Source organism: Dunckerocampus dactyliophorus, chromosome 10 (genome assembly GCF_027744805.1).
Source record: "Dunckerocampus dactyliophorus isolate RoL2022-P2 chromosome 10, RoL_Ddac_1.1, whole genome shotgun sequence".
Taxonomy (NCBI): Eukaryota; Metazoa; Chordata; class Actinopteri; order Syngnathiformes; family Syngnathidae; genus Dunckerocampus; species Dunckerocampus dactyliophorus.
In genome coordinates this window covers 24,540,588-24,558,633 of record NC_072828.1, presented here as the reverse complement: position 1 = coordinate 24,558,633, position 18,046 = coordinate 24,540,588, and the positions used below count along the sequence as shown (strand labels likewise).

The 18,046-nt window shown below is 40.4% G+C and overlaps 1 protein-coding gene across 1 annotated transcript in view; it reads left to right on the top strand.

The window, feature by feature from the left end:
* Positions 1-18,046, top strand: part of LOC129188326 (homer protein homolog 3-like) — a 60,577-nt gene that overhangs the window by 36,042 nt on the left and 6,489 nt on the right. Inside the window, exons 5-8 of the mRNA XM_054788646.1 lie at positions 523-659; positions 6,285-6,441; positions 14,689-14,790; positions 17,323-17,403. Of these exons, the coding sequence (XP_054644621.1) occupies positions 523-659; positions 6,285-6,441; positions 14,689-14,790; positions 17,323-17,403 (477 nt within the window). The remainder of the gene's footprint in view (positions 1-522; positions 660-6,284; positions 6,442-14,688; positions 14,791-17,322; positions 17,404-18,046) is intronic.

Sequence of the window (18,046 nt, the reverse complement as noted above, 5' to 3'; positions counted from 1 at the left end):
ACTATATCAGTTCACATGCGATGTGATGTTATGGTGTGTTCCTGTAGACACGTGTTGCATGGAGCTTGTTTACAGGCACTCAGATGAGACGAATCAGTGATTGGCCCGTCCAACACGGGCGTATCCTGCTCCTCTGTGCCTGGACCTCTCTTGAGAGAGAGACTAATGGGTCTGTCTGCAAATGAATCCAGAATCAAATTACCTGTGCGTGATGTTGAACCGACATTTGCATGCGTCCCTGCACAGGCAGTTTTTGCCATATTGGAACATTTTTAATTTAATTTGAAGCAAACCCGCTCTTGAAGTAGAATGATCATACAGCAGCTAAATGTTCTGATAAGTGTGTGCTTGTCTACTAATGGCATACTTTGGGTCACAGAAAAAGGTACTGTACAATGTAATGTGACATTTAAAACACACCCTGCTTACAATCCTTTTGCACAGTGTTTTATGCACAAGGAGCTCACGTAGTGGAACAAAAACAATCTAACTACAGTGTACTTGTGTGGGTTCTTGGTCCAGGAACTGTCCGAGGAGCGTCATTCACCACCACTGCTGACAGTCAATGGGCCAGGAGAAGAAAAGCTGTTTCGCAGTAAAAGTGCAGAAGTGGAGCTTACAGTGGAGAAGGAGAGGGTCAAAAAGATGCTGTCTGAAGGGTAATGACACCCACATCTTTCTTTTCACTTTAAACATTATTGGTTTTATATAGTTACAAGTTGAGAGGTGCTCAAATATAAGACATGTATCAACATTTTTACTCTTACAAAGATCATACTAAGAGGTGTTACCATTTTTTTTTCTTCCATGTAGTTACAGTGGAAGACAGGTCGAGTCAGTTCTGAAGTCATCCCAGGCTTGAAATGTTTTATTCCTTACAAGTCAAAAACATTGTTTGGTATTTTCCAAATTAAATGGAGTTTAACTAGGTAACAATCTATTAAATTTGATAAATATGATTAGTGCATTTTGAATGGTTTTAATTTTAAACCCCACTGTGACAATAGCCCCAGAAAAAGAGAGCAGAGACCACATTCAGGATTTGGTTAGTGCAAAGAAATGTAATCCACACCTTTTGTTGTTTGTTCTTAAACATGATTGGACATTAACAGATGCTTTCAATGAGGCAGTTTCTGTGGAAAAATGAGTTGCCTTGCTGGAAATGACATAATAATGATGAATGGGGACACATTACTCAGTCACTGAAAATTGCAAGTATTTTCAAGTCATCAGACTAAAGTCCAAGTCAAATTCAGAGTCATTAATGTCAAAGTCCAAGTGGGGTTGCGAGGCTTTTTAGATATTGTCAAAGCGAGCCCAAAGTCATCAAAATTGCGACTCAAGTCTGACTCGAGTCCCAGTCGCATGACAGATTCCACACCCCTGCAATATAAAATTTGACATCCAAAGGGATCATTTCTAGAAAAAAATAGTTCTGTATACAGTCTTCCCTCACCACTTTGCTTCACCGTTTTTTCAAAAATATATTAATTCATAATTCAGTGCTGTTTTGTGCTTGACTACGGCTTATTCAGTCAAAAAATCTAAATCTTTAAGCAAATTTTATGTATTTCTGGCCTAAATTAAGTGTTTTCAAGCATAAGAATGGCGAAATGAACTAAAACACAAACATAAGGCATTCAGAAGACACATTCAAATACATGTTTTTGATATGTGGCATTCTACACTGGTCACTAGATGTCAGTAATGTTACATTGATGAGACAAAAGCCACTGCCGGAATGCTACCTCCCAATTCTATATTATGTGCTATTTATGTCTTAATGGCTTATTATCTGTCTTTTATGTTTACTATATTGGGTAATACGAATGTAAAGGTGACTATAGGGGTGCTATTTCATGTTTGAGGACACTAATAATGTTATCTACCTAATAATGTAATCCTCTTTTGCAGAAATTCAGTGATCATGGTCGGGTCTGGAACCAATTAACCACAGTAAATGAGGGATGACTGTATGTCAATGTGTTGTAGTATTGTTAACTACCTCATCACTAAGCAACCTGTGGCAACATAACTGCTGTCTAGTTACGCAGCATTAAAATGTGCACAGTGACTTCCTGTTCAGCGCAAAATAAGCTTCAAAATAAAAATTAACCTGGATTCTACACCCATGTATTATTTTTTTTTTAGATAGCCACCGAAAAAAGATTTGCGCATGTAACAAAGCTTCATTGTCATTTTTGTGAATGAACGAAATGACTGCAGTGGCTCTAAAATATTAAGTATAAAATATTGTCATGTCAGCGTAATGACAGTGAGGCTGGATGACTCAGCCTTTTGTTGGCGTTTACAAAGCATCACTGCATACTAGGGTTGCTCCGATAGATCGGCCACCGATTAGTATCGGACAATTTCCGTAAAAAACACGTGATCGGCATATGACCTTAAATGCCTTTTAAAGCCGATCACAAAAACCAGTCGCCGTGCGGCGGCGACGTGACAAGTCATGTAATGACAACACAGACATGACATGAATGTACATGTGTGCTGTATCACGTAGGTTTGACAAGACCCCTATTGAGCCGACAAGGAATGTACTTTGTCCCGTACTGCCGCGAAAATCAACGCTAGTCTGTAAAACCTCCAATGGTTTCAGTTTGACAGCTTCACACAGGCTACGCCAGTCGATGGCAGCATATTTAATCACTCCCTTGGCAAACCTATTGGTGTTCGACTTCTCTTGCATCTTTCTTTACACGCTTTGCCTCGCTCTTGACGGCCGCAGCTAACTAGCTAGCTAGCTAGAATTATCCGCCGAGCTTCTTGTCTTCGGACTCCAAATTTGACTTTTTACCACAGTGACATTTTGTTTTTAAAACAAACAAGCAGTTAGTTAACTCATTTTTCTCCCACGGAGAAGTGGATATTACTTGTACATCCATCGGGTACGTACTAACTTGTTCAGTGTTTATTGTTGCCATTATACTATATGTGTTGTCCTCCAAACACTATTTGTGTGTTGTTGGTGAATGAACATTGCCTGTTGGAATTGTCTAATGGCGACCCTAGCCAATAACACTCGCAAAATGTACAGTTCATTCATGTGATCGGTATCGGTATCAGCCGATCTCACTCATGGATGATTGGTATTGGAGTCAGGAGCATAAAACGCCCCTACTGTATACCTTTAAGCAAGACGAACTCCACACTTGGAATCAGCAAGGGCGGCTTTATGGTCTGGCTCTAACTAGCAGGCAAACACCACTGCCCCCTATAGCACAACACATGAATTACAGCTCAGAACCACACACAATACTCCTGTGGCTACAATATCATAAGAAGATAGAAGAATCAAAATAAAAATATGCACAAATGGAGGAAAACCATGTCAACAAAGTGCCGTAGGTTAAAAAATCGAGGTGGCCAAAATTCCGAGTAAATGTGCAAGCGACAGTTAGTTTTGACAACCGCTTATGTCGATGTCAGGGAGACTGTATAGTGTAACCACATCATTCGAGGCAGAATTTAATAAACCTCACGTCTCTACTGGATGATAGTCATCCAAACTGATCATTGTTAGAGCTTCAAAATACATTCAGGCCGTTATATGCCAAAGAAATCAACAACTCCGTAAAATGTTGTATTTGAGTTACACACATTTTCATAAATGTATTGTTCAGGTCCATTTAGATTTAATTACACGGTGTGAAAATGCCCAAATGTCCACCTAAACTCACAGATGTACCAGTTTCAGAATATCACCTTCTTTGTGAACACAAAAGTGGACTTGTGGTTGTTGTCTAATAAGAACCCATACACAAAGAGGCTGCTACTGGGGGTGGTTTTCTTAAATGAGAGTTATAATTTACCACTGACTGAGAGCAGGATATGAAAAGGAGCTGAGGAGTAGATTAAGTAGTATATCCACAGCTAATATGGCTCTCCAGCAATTTTCATGCACTCTTGAGACTAATTGTCTGACTTTACACATAAAAATGCTATTAATCCTCGTTTTATAAAGTTGAATGCGAGTTTAGAGCACATTTGTAACATCACTGAGTGGTGTTACAGTGGGCCATTTGTGAGGTTTGCGCTTCATGGCTTCATGTATAGCTCAGAGAAAGCATGTTCTTCCTCTGGCAGCTGAGTGTACAACACACCTTCCAGCCTTTCCTTACACACACATCGTTGTACACGGTGAAAGACACACATCTGAGTGATGTAACAAGGAGGACAGCACATTTTGAAATGGATGGAGCAGCAGCGAATAAGTGTTCCACTCAAAGAAAACAACTTTGCCTGGAGGAGATTTTGTCCTTGTGCTTTGGGGGAAAAGCGTCACAAATGTGTTCAGACACATTTAGTGAGACTTCCATTGTGTTACGTGATGATTGAACATGTGTGTTTGTGTGCGCGTGTTGGCCTTTGCTCGTCAGTCAGCGGTCTGTAATGACATCAGCGAGAAGAATTATCATCTGCAGATGTTGTCCAGATGATTTCATTTTATGGCTTCTATAAGCCGGTGCAAGATCTTCTCTGTTGCTATGGTGAGTAGCTATATGGTTGCTAAGCTCCTGGATTGGTTGCCAAGTGGAAAGACGCCACTTAATGCATTTCAAAGCTCTCAGGCATATTTGATATCCTAAGTAAATCCTGACGTTTACCAGAACACATTTGTTTAATTTTGATAATATCTTCCTTCATCCAAACAGTTGCATTTAACTTCAGTGTCTTTTCTGTTGATTACAAGTAAATACTGGTAAGTAAATACCGGATTCAGTTGTATAGTAGGGATCCAGCTACTTTACTGACTGAGTAGTTGTGAAGATTTCTTTTTAATAATTCCTTGTTAATTTAGCCACTGTGCACTGGCAGTATAGCGGTGCGTGCCGCTGCCTTTCATGTAGACGGCGCGGGCTTGATTTGAACCAGCTATTGGGTCCTCCAGTGACATTACAAATCATGTTGCTGTGGTGACGCTGAAAGACAAACACCATCACTAATTAGTGGAACGTTGGTCAGCGTCATTCATTTGTTCCGAGTCTAAACAGACGCTAACCGAATACATTTTTCCTTCAAAAAATAATGTAAAAACAATTAATCCATTCCAAAAACCCAAAAATGTTAACACAAAAGACATTTTTATAGTTTTACTATTATAGTTTTACATGCTGAAAGCAATTCAAAATGCATGTAAATTTTATATATATATATATATATAATAAGAATATAAAATAACATGAATGTTATCATTCAGAGATGGGTGGTGTAGCCAACAAAACGACTGTAGTCATTTAAGAGTATTGTTACTTTCCAACAATTTTACTCAAGAAAAAGATATGGGATGTTGCACATATCGGTGTCGGTTGATATCGGAATCGGAAATTGAGAGTTGGACAATATCGGTATATCGGTTATTGGCAAAAAAAGCCAATTTCGGACATTCCTAGACATAAGTCATTACAAAACAGGAAAGCGGTATTGAAGAGGAAGGTGTTGATCTCACTGTCGTATCGTGTCTTCTTCGCACATTCCAAAAATATGCATGTTAGGTTAATTGGAGAGACTAAATTGTCCATAGGTATGAATGTGAGTGTGAATTGTTGTTTGTCTACAGTATATGTGCCCTGGGATTAGGTAGCAACCAGTCCAGGGTGTACACCGGCTCTCGCCCAAAGACAGCTGTGATACGCTCCAGCATATCCCCGCGACCTGAGGGAGGTCAAGCGGCATAGAAAATTCATGGATGGAGTTACTGCTTTGCTTTGCAAAGTGTCTGTAATAAAATTATTCATTTTTCCTTTAAAATTTCTTGTCTTAATTCGTTACTTATTACAAGAGACTATCAATTACAACATTTTTTTTTCAAAATGTATAAAGTAAAGGTGTCCAGGCTTTTTCCAGTAAGGGCCGCATACAGAACATTTGAAGGATGTGGGGACCACTTTGATCCATTTTGTGCATTAAAGATGCTACAACCAATCCACTGTAGGTCAATATATGCTAAGCTACCTTAACAAAACATCCACACATTAGTTTTGTGTTTGAGTAGATCCCCACTTTTTGTCAGAGTTACGTTTGGCCTCGGCTTTAGGCGTTGGGGGGGACATGTCCCCTGCACTTTTTTAAAAGGCAGTTTTGGTACCATGTAATTTTTTACCAACCGAAAACAATGTTACGCTATTAAATGGAGACAGCTGTGTTTAGCAGCTAAAGAGACTTTTTTCAGGATACACACTTTTTGGCTTGTGTCCTGTTGTTCTCATCCAAAAAAAAGTCACTTCAAAGTAACGGCAAACAAGCGTTCGTTTTTCTGCCCACAGGTCCATGTGTGAAATCAACCTGGAGGCAGAGCTCTTCACCCTACAAGACAGTAATGCCAAGCTGGTAGCGGCACTGCAAGAAGCCAACAGCAGCGTGGAACAGTGGAAGCAGCAGTTGGCTGAGTACCAGGATGAGACGGATCGCCTTAGAGAGCAGGTGGGCATGTGGCAAAACCTTATTACACTTGATCATTGCTTGCACTTGAAGTTGCTAGAGAGAGTGCTGTTTGGTATTTGGTCCTCTTTAGTTTTAATGAACACCTGCACAGCATGCTTTTTTTTGCTCATTGTGCACAGTATACATCCCCTACCAAACAACAAGCATTCTAACACCCACAGACCGTTTATGTTGCACATGAAGCGCACAAAATAGTCCTGTCCCTTTAGGAAAGCACTCAAGTCATTATGTGGATAACAACGCCTGTCACAGAAACAGTCTCTTCCATTCAAACCTCTCCACCACTATGTGAAAGACCAAAGAGCTGTCAAATGACCTCAGGGACAAGAGTGTAGACCTGCGCAAGACTGGGATGGGCTGCAAGGCCATCAGCAAGAAGTGTGGTGACAAAGAGACTGCTACTGGTGCAGTCATTTTGAAATGGAAGAAATGACAGATAACAGACGATCGCCCTAGCTGTGGAGCTCTATGGAAGATTTCACCTAAGGATGATTCTGAGGAAGGTGACCCAGAATTACATTAATGATCTCAAGGGAGTTGTGAAACCATTAGTAACACACTTCACTGTATTGGATTGAGATTGTCCAGTACCCACCAGACTTCCCGACTCTGTGGAGGGAGCTAAAACGTCCAGTTTCAAAGCAACATCCTTGAAACTATCAGGATCTGTAAAGAGGAGTGGACCGAAACCCCTCCTGAAATGTGGGGAAACCCTGGTGACCAACAACAACAGACATCTGACCTGTATGCATACTTGGTTTCACCACAAGTACCACCAAGTCAAGTTTTGCTTATAGTCTAAATACTTTGACCCTGCCATTCAGCTATCTACAGTCAGCGAAATATTTGAGGCAGAATTAAAGGTACCGTAATCCCTCGTTCATCATGGTTAATTGGTCTCAGATTTGACTGTGACTGTAATTTTTGTGAGGATTCTTAACAGGAATAGGATTCTTAATTTATAAATTGAATAATTTCATAGTTAAAGCATAGAAAGTCTGTTAAGGACCTTTTAATTATTAGAGCTTTCTAAACTTGAAATAACACCCCTATAGTCACCTTTACACTCATATTACCCAATATAGTAGATATGATAACAGAAAATAAGCCATGTAAGATATAGATAAGACTCGTACTCGTGTGTGTTGCTGTAAAAATGTTCTGGTGTTGGACAGGAAGTGATGTTGGGACGTGTGGTTTAGTGTGTGTTGCAACAGTAACCCATGTTAGGGATTATTGTGTCTGTTATGAAATTCAAGCCTCCAATAAAAGCCTGTTGTTCTGGCGATGAAGTCTGGTGGGCGTGTGTCTCACTAAACATTACAGGTTTGGTTTGGTTCTAGACCCGTCTGTGATAAGTGAATTTCCACGAAGTAGGATTCCTTATTTATAAATCCAATATTTTTGTAACCTGTTTATGGCCTTTTAAATATGTTTTCTAACATTATTAGGGCCCTCTAGACATGGAATAACACCCCTTAAGTCACTTTTATGCTTGCATTACCCAATATAGTCGTCATAAAAGACAGAAAATAAGCAATTTAAACTCACATGGGAGTTCCTGCAATGGCTATTGTCTCATCAATGCAACATCACGGACATCTCGTGACCAGTGTAGAATACTACATGTCTTTGAATGCGTCTTCTGAAAGCCTCATATTTGTATTTTAGTTCATTTAGCCATTGTTATGCTTGAAAATGCTTAATTAATGCAAAAAAAAACATAAAATCTGCTTAAATATGTGTATTTTTTCTCCTAATAATAGGCCGTTTCAAATACAAAACTGTATGATTTATTAATTAAAGGGGACCTATCATGCTTTTCCTCTTTTCTGACCTATAAATGTTGTTACAATGTTGTATTCTCGTGTTAAACGATGCCAACGTGTCAGATAGTTTTGAACGGCTCTGCACGCTGAGATTTTTTTTAACACTGAGTTCCATTGACGTCAATGCAACCCGGACTTCCTCGTATGGACATGCCCAGGCAAAGGCTGCTGGCCTGCCCGCCCCCTGCTCTGCTTCGCTCTGCTCTGTTCACCGTGCTCCCAGGAAATGTTTGTTCGGGTATGCCTAAAGAGGCAAGCATCAGGCAGAAGTGGTTGGAGTTGCTGATTCCCGGCCAGCAAGAGAAAAAGATGCTCATCTGTCAACAGCATTTCACACGGGACTGTTTTGTGAACATGGGCTAATACGAAGCTGGACTTTCCGCCAAACTGTTGCTGAAGTAACAATTTATCAGTGTCCTAACTGTGTTTATTTTGTGTGAGTAATCGGACAAAAGGGGTTCGGCAGCTGTCCAGAAGTCCCCGGGAGCACTTGGGATTGTGAACAATCACAGCGGAGTGGGCTTGGTGGGAGGCGTACCTGGAGCAGGGCCGGGGGTGGAGTAAATTTTACAGACCGTTTGGGCGGGAGGCAGGAAACACTGCAGTAAGAGGTGCAGAGTCTGGGAGATCTAGAAAGCGTTCTGTGCAGGTTATCATGTCTAGCTGCTCTATAGGGATCCAGAACTGGATACAAAGGCCAGAAAATTAGTATAACAGGTCCCCTTATAATATATTTTCGAAAAACAGTGAGAGTGAAGGCATGAGATACTTTTTGATACCACACTTAGCTTTGTCTATCTGTCTTATTAACATTATCAATAAAATCCTCAAACAGTCTCAATGCTAAGGGGTTCAGTATTTATGTTCATACATCTATAAATGCACAGTTAAAATCCCCACACAGAGCTGGTGTAATATTCCAAACTGCAGTGTTGTTTTTTTTCTTCGCCCATACCCCCCTTTCCTCTGAATATTTTTGTTAGCAGGTTCCCGTGATAATTGCAGGGCCAGAATTTCATTTCTTAGCTAGGAAGCGAATGATATGCCCATGGTCAAACAAAACAAGCGCGTCTTCAAGGAGACTGAATGAAGTGATGCAACAACTGGCTTTCAGCGAACGCAATCATCACTAATGATGAGACACTATCAGTGTTTTTGTCCTATATTGTGTGAGTCCAGGTGAGGGTTATTCCCCAAATAAACACACACACATCAATGCACACACTGCAGAAAAGTCAACCAGGTGGCTCGAAATGGAGCAGCCCCCCAGGGTTTGGTGGGGGAGGGGGGCTGACACTCTATAGTGTCCAGCCTTTTTCCCATCTCTGCCCCATTTAGAGGAACATGATAAATCACCATAAGGCTCCAAGGAGAAAGGTTGACTTTTTTTTTTTAATCCCTTATCACATTTTTTTTCATTATGGGACTGTGGGTGGGGCAAATTTTATATATTTGTCATATGGCATACTCAAAAGTGATGGATGTACGCCATTTGTGATCTATATATAACTACGTATGCAGACTGGTCGTAACATTAGGTACACAATCTTAATGAGATCCAGTACACAAGCTTCCTCAAAAAAATCCGCCGTAAGAAGTAATAATACTCAATTTTAAGGTATTAATTTGGAAATATGTTTTAATTATCGAAGGTTGTAGTGCGCTGGGTTGTAGAACTGCTGACATAAAAACCACAAGAACAGCTTACATTATTAAATTCAAACCTCAGTGTTACTAAGGCGCTTGTATTAGATTTTTACATGAGCGGATGTTAGTATCCGTCTCGGTTTGATAGCTGTCAGAGTGTGTTCGTTATGTACTGTCTACTCACAGAAAGAAAGATGGGAGCCTTGGGGGGGCAGTAGCTGTCACACACGAAGAGCATACAAAGGGGGGGGGGGGGGGTCTGCATGGCTCTTCGGAGGCTCGGCCCGGATGGCATATGACGTAACACAGCATGGGCTCTTTGTAGAACACACTGTGAATGAAAATGCATAAAGGGATTTGTGAAAACGCTACAGGAACTTATTTCACATGTATTTAATATACTTTTGCAGTCATTCAGTACACATTGGAACCATCAATAAGAAAGTTTGCTGCAGTTTCTGTATCATCAATGTACAGGGAAAAGAAGGGACTCGTGTGAGCCTGAGTTGCTTTCCTCTTACATCTACAAACGGATCTGAGCTTTGTAGGTCGATTTTTGCAGCGTGGAGTCCAAAATCTTTTTAAAACGTGACTAAACAAACTTGATGATCAATATTGTTTCACAATTTAACCAAAAGATAATGTAATTGTAATTGTTCTCACTGCATCAAGCTTTATACAAGGGGGGCACAATAATCATCAGGCCGATATGAGGAATTATGATGCCATACCAATACATACCGATACGTACTCCAGTAACATTAAAAAATAGCTCACCTAAAAAGCTCCAATGAGGCGTGATTACACATACTGTGCTGTAGGTGGGTTACAGTGAGCAAATCAAGTGTTCCTTTTCTGTGGTGTGCTGCAAACTGTCTGTCGTAACTTCCCCTGAACTCCGTCATAAACAAACGTTGCGGTGAGGGACTTCTCACAGTTTCGGAGCATGACATTTCACCTTTCCTCCAAATGCTCTGCAAACATTCCGCGATGAGGGGAAAAAAACATCGAGCTTCAACACATCAACCCTTATCAACCACCTGAAACGCCAGCATTGCTAAGACGCCCGGGGCTTGTTCCTATCGCCATGGCTTTGAAATGTGCAAAGAAGTTTGCCAGAGACAACTCGAGGGCTAAAGCGATCTGTGATTTCATCTCGGAAATGATGACGCTGGATGACCAAACCTGTCGTGTAGTAAAGCCCTTGCAGCCACGCTTTGTACTTCTGAGCCCCCGCTGTTTTTTTGTTTTTTTTTTAAATAGTAGTGATATCATGATATTTGGGAAGCACAAATCTATAGTTACAGTTTGTCAAATCCAACATTGTTTGTTTTGTTCTTATCTCCAGGTGTGCAAAAACTACTAATAAAAAATTATCGGTGTCGGTCTTGAGAAGCAGGATGTTTTTGGTATTGGCTAGGAAAAAAATCCTGCATCCCTACTTTGTACTGATTCTTAAGTTGCTGTAGTTAAAAGGATGAAGACATGAATTAACAGTCTCTGATCATTCTTGTGATTGACATGCACATCCATGCATACATTTTGTGGATGTGTCGCTCCTATTTAAATCTAGAAGTTTAAAAATAGGAAAACACGCAAGGAATATATTCATCAAAAATTCCTAAAGGTTGCAAAAACAGCTATCAGTAATTTGTGCTTACACCAGGGAGCTTGTTGGATGGCTGTTTTAAGCCGATTACTGCCAATGCGTGCAAGTAAACAAGTATGCCGTTTTTAAGAGTAACAAGCAAATTCCCAGGAAAATTGAAAAATCAGCTTTAAAGCTTTGCGCTCACTGTGCAGCCACTGAAACATGACGAATGGCCGAGCAGACACAGTCAAGCATGAAGTTAAATAATAAGGATGAGCCAGTACACCACTATCTGTATCTGTATCTATTCACCCATCCAAATGATCTGTATCCGTATCTGTACTCGGAGTGGAAGGGGAATAAACCGGGAGTGGGTGTGGTTTAGCCAGAAATGGGAGTGGGGCTTAAATCAGTTCATTATTTTAACATGGATTGATCAGAAGTTGCTATATTTATTGTTTATTTGAAAACTATTGGCAGAACAGCCTTAAAATTGAGATTCAAATTCCGTTTTTGATCACAAAAGTAAAAGAACCACAGAAACACCAAGTTTTTTTTAATGATCTGTGTGAAGTTGGTGATTCATGAAAACTTCCAGTGATGGCAAACAGGGAAGTACAAGTAATCTGTCAGCCTTGTTTACTGCATTTTTCTCAAAAGCACTGCGTTCAGTACTACACGCAACGTTTGTCAACTGATGTTATATCACCAGCCAAATTAAAAGCATGTAGATGGAAAAAAAAAAAACCCCACAGGCATTCATGTGACGCCAAGCGAGTCTGTCTAGGGAGCGGTGGTCGCTGTATGTGACTGGCCAATCACAGAGCGTGAAGACTGAATACATAAGTCGTTACCATCACGATTACGGATAATGACGAACTGTACTCGTTTCATGCTCGTACTCGTCAAACGTAACGACTCATCCCTATTAAATAAGTTAAGTAACAGTGTAGCCCACAGTCTTTGCCTTTTCCAAATATGCATCTTATAATTAGCATTGGGTCAACTGCTTTTGTTCACAGTCATGTCACGTAAGAAGAGGTTTCACTGCTCTGACCGCTGCAGTTTTTCCCATATATTCATTTATTTCTGGTGGCCGGCCATGAATAAATTTGGACCACCCCAAATAGATTTGGCACTACCTGTTTGCCCTAACTTGTAAACACATTATAATAAGACTGTCTGTAGCTTGTCGTTACAACTCCGTACAGTAGATGGCATTGTAACTTTCTACTTCTAAGCACACCGCACCACAACTGACTTGCTCGCGCATTACAACGCATATGTTTAAAAATATATTGAGATATTAGATGTAAAATGACGTGTACGTTATTTTTAAAATCAGCGCACACTTACATAGAGCCCAGCAAAAATCATGAATGTTTTTGCATGTGCACAAAACAAAACCAACACCCATAAGTCAATGACTTCATGTTCTGTTGTAAAATGTTTAAAAACATCAGATAATCTCGCACATTTCTTGTAACAAATAACAAAAAGCTCAATTTTGCCCATCCACACACAAAGTTGTGGGTCATGGTCAGTTATGCAAATTCGATTACCCCGGCAACCCAACACCACGGAGCCCTGTGGGAAACACTGCACTGCTAGTCAGTCAGCAGTGTTTTAACTGGATGCGATGTGTAGTGATGTGAGCTGGTGAAGACTGTCTGCGTCTATTGAAATGTTTTTTTTTCTCAGCTGTTAAAATCCTTTGTACATAATGAGATAGTGTGTCTGCATGTGGATGTGTGTGGGCAGGTTGGTGGAGGCGCTCACTTTCCTCATTAGCAATTATAAATATATTACTATTCTGTCTTTGTGAGTAATTTATGTCATTGCATAAATGGATGCTTTTAATTAATAGTCCCGGCCCAAATTTTCACGACAGGTGAGGGGGGTCATGTGTTTTATGAGAATGAGGCCACACATTAGGTTTGTTAAACCCTCTCAAAGCCCACTCGCTGGACATTTACCGCAAGGAGATCCTACTGCTTCTGTCGCCTGATTTGTCCACCAGATCTACTAAGAACTATGACGGAGTATTAGGGGCCACATTAAGAAAAAACAAACAAACTGAGTTTTAGAGAATAAATAAAAATAAACACATAAAAACTCATAATATTACAAGAATGTAGACGTAAATTACGAGAATCGATCCATTTTCTATTAGGGTCGCGGGGATAGGCAGGAGCCTATCCCAGCTGACTTCGGGCGACAGGCGGGGTACACCCTGGACTGGTCGCCAGCCAATCACAGGGTACATATAGACAAACAACCATTCATACCTATGGACAATTTAGAGTCACCAATTAACCTAACATGCATGTTTTTGGAATGTGGGAGGAAACCGGAGTACCCGGAGAAAACCCACGCGCGCACGGGGGAACATGCAAACTCCACACAGAGATGCCCAACGGAGATTCAAACCCTGGTCTTCCCGATCTCCAGACTGTGACTGTGTGGCCAACATGCTAACCACTAGACCACTGTGCGGCCCAATTACGAGAATAAAGTCGTAAATTTACAGGTTCATTCTTGTAATATTATGACTTTTTTTCTCTTTATTCTCTAAATCTCAGATTATTTTTTTTTCTCAATGTGGCCCTCATACTCCGATGTAAAGAAAGTTGTAATATTACAAGAATGAAATCGTAAATTACGAGAATAAAGTCGTAAATTTAGACCAGAATACTACGTATGACTTGTCTTCCAATATTTTGGACTAATAATGGGCCATAATCAACCACGAAATGGCGATCATGTATTACACTTTGGGCACGGCGGGTGTGGCTGCGTCATCATGCTACGCCACCTATCATGCTGTGCCTGCATAGTCCGCAGTCTGCAGATAGAAGGTTGTGGACTCCAGAGAGTTCATTTTGTCTCACAGCAGTTCTCCTTGCCTCAAAAGGTTAAAGTGAGTCTTCGCTGATGAAGAAAAATGATCTAGACCACTTAATTGGGTGATCTTGACCTTTGGTGCAATTCCGTCATTCGGTCCAGGGAAAGATTATGCAAAATTGACACATCCTACAGTTGTTTGATTAATATTGTAAACAGTACACCATGTACATGCAATGTACTCTGTAATTTGGACAACATGCTAGTGATGCTCATATTAGTTCTTCTACTAAGTATTGATGTGTTGTGGTCTAGGTGGCGGAGTTGGAGGCACAGCTTGGCCATCCCGCTGCTGATAAAGAGGAACTGAGCCGCTCACTGGAGGAGCTAGAAGCCCTGCTGAGCGCCAAGGACCAGGTATAAGACGCAAAGTCCCCCTCCCTCCCCGCATCACTCACATCTACTAGTATATCTGCTCATAAATGGAGTTTAATTGTGTAAGTTCCAGCCAAACATCACTTTTTGTTGTTTATGTATTGCTGTAGGTGATCTGTGCTATTATGCATGGTTACTAAACACAACACAAAGAAAGATGAGACAGGAGATAATGAAATAATGTGCATGTTGAAATATCTTGTTTAGATCATGTGACAGACATTGCAATGTTAATGAGGGAATCAACAACCTCTAGGGAATATTTGACTTGAATTGCTATTTACTTAGAGTGAATTGCTTTAGCATCCCTGGAAACTGAAACGCTTGTAAGTATAAAGTTGTAATATTACAGGGAAAACGTTGTAACAATATGAGACTAAACAGTCTGAGCCTGCCTTAAATTCATTAGGCTACCGCACTGGATAAACGTTAGCACGCCTAGTTGGAGCAAACTAGGTGATTTCATTCTGTGTAGTTCAAAGAAACAGATGCCCTTGTTGATGCCCTTAAACATTATTTCATTGTTTGTCTTTAACAGCGCTTACCTTAATGCAAGTATGCACTTATTCCTGTTTTATTGAAACCATTTTCTCCTCATATTAATTCTTAAAAAAACATTTTCCCCCACAATTATTCTGGTATTATTTTTTTTCTTAAATTTTCAACTATATTCTGGAATTTGAAAAACGGCCACAAAAATGCCTTTTTGACGCCGTATAATATGCCTCACACACTTGTACTCTAAATTGGAAATTATAAAGGTACTTGCCACGAAAAAATCCCATCCATCCATCCATCCATTTTCTATGCTGCTCATTCTAATTAGGTTCACGGGGGTTTGTGAGACAACAACTTTATTTGTTAATTTGTTTCCATCGATCTATTTTCTACGCCGTTTATCCTCTTTAGGGTTGCGGGGGTATGCTGGAGCCTATCCCAGCTGACTTCGGGCATGAGGCAGGTACACCCTGGACTAGTCGCCAGCCAATCGCAGCACATATAGACAAACGACCATACACACTCACATTCATACCTATGGACAATTTTAGAGTCACCAATTAACCTAACATGCATGTTTTTTGGAATGTGGGAGGAAACCCGGAGAAACCCCACGTACACACGGGGAGAACATACAAACTCCATACAGAGATGCCCAAGCGGCGATTCGAACCCAGCCCTTCCCGATCTCCTGACTGTATGCCAACATGCTAACCACTCAGCCACATAACACAGTGCAAAAAATTATCCTCCAGTTCCATGTGGAAGTGGTACATTTTTGTCTTATTTCTTCGTCCTTCTTCCTCACTCATTTTGAAACTCATTCTGAAATTTAGAATAATTGGAGGCAAACTAGTTAGCTCGGTATCTTGCTTTGCTTAAAGCGGCAGCCGTCACTTGTGTCTCTGCAGACATACCCATAGCCTGTGCGGAAGAGTTGTGCAATGTGGTGTAACCAAAGATAGTTGTGCATTTTACAACTGTATGTGTATGCCGGATGCATGTCAGACTGGTTGTCCTGTTATCAATCAAGTGACAAACTCAATAGTGAGTATAGATGATAAGCTGATGTAGATTTTTTTTTATGCTATGCAATCAACCCATATTACGTTGTTGTAGATACTATGACAACAAGAAACTTTCCCATTGCTTACATGTGAGTTATTATGTCTTGTTAACGCTTATCATGTCTACTATATTCGCTAATATGAGTGTAAAGGTGACTATAGGGGTGTTATTTCATGTCTAGAGGGCTCTAATCATGTTAAAACTTGTATTTAGAAGGTCATAAACAGGTTTTCTATGCCGTAACTGCGAAAATATTGCATTTCTGACATTGAATCCTACTTAGTGTGAATTCACTTATCATGGTCGGATCTGGACCCAATTAACTGCGATAAATGAGGGACGACTGTAATGTGTTTATGAGCAAGAGCGAACAGGTAGCGCCAAATTTATTTGTGGCCCTCTAAATGTATGTAAATGAATTGATGGGAAACACTGGTATTGTAAGAGAGACACAGGGGTTGCCAAGTTGGCATAAAAACACACTGGAAATGCTGCACCTTGTTATGCTGAACAGCAAATTTGACAAAGTCTGACATTTCAGCTGGAATCAAAAGACTCCAAAGGAGGAAGGAAGTGGAACTGACGCAAAAGTGTATAACGACTATTTGTTGTTTCAAAACCTTTGCCAGTGATGAACAATCTTGCTGAATTTTCCTTCCAAGCCATCTGTTTGCTCGTACTAGACACCCACAAAGAAAGAGTGACTTGCTTGTCGGAGGTTGTCGCTCTCCTCGTTAACATTACGATGTGGTTCACATATCTAAACAGGGCCAACTTTACTTTTTCATTTATGCAGGGTCACCTTGGTAAGTGTCTCTTGGGACTTTGCTCCAAAGTGTTCTGATGACTCTGCTTGTTTTATTCCTTTCTATTCCAAGCAACAACTTGGTGTAAAAAGACAGTGAGGTTAACAACGACAGTGATTGGGTGTCTCTGGTCTGTTTTCAGGAGATTCACAGTCTACAAAGCAAGAAAACCGACGTGGGAGAGCTGGAGAGGGAGAGGGAAGAGGCTATTGAGAGACTCCAGGTAAGTTGTTTTCCTCTTGTCCGGCTTTGTTAGAATGCACTCAACAGGGAGAACAGCTTGCTTTTTGCTTTCAAAGTCTATTTTTGCTCTTAGAAACTGAGAAATACCATTCAAATTTGGAATAGCCGACTTAACAGGGTGCATTTGTAAATGATTTGGACGAAAATCTTTTTTTTTTTTTTTTTTTTTTACTTTGCTGCAAGCGGGTTCAAACTTGTCATTAATGGATGTCACTTTCACTCCACCTCCACAAGAGGCATCTTAGAAAGCAATCTTGCAGGAAAAGGGACTTGTTAAAGTGCCACTGGGTAGTAATTGTACTGCAAAATAACACCCTCATTATCAACATTTTGGCGCTATCTTGCTAGCTGGCAATAAAAAAAAAATGGTTCTGTCATTGCCATGGCAATGCTAGATCTTAAGTGGTGTATAATATTGCTGGAGCAGCCAGTACACCTCCCATATTACTGTACGTGCACACCTAAGGGTGGGCGATTGTTTCAAATTTTTCAGGATCATTGAATTATTTTGTGATTTTTTTCTCCTTTACTTTGCTGCTCATGATTATTTTAATAAAACACAAGACAAAGATCAAGAACAATTTTTGGCTTATCTGTGAACAACGTATCAATATTTAATAGAA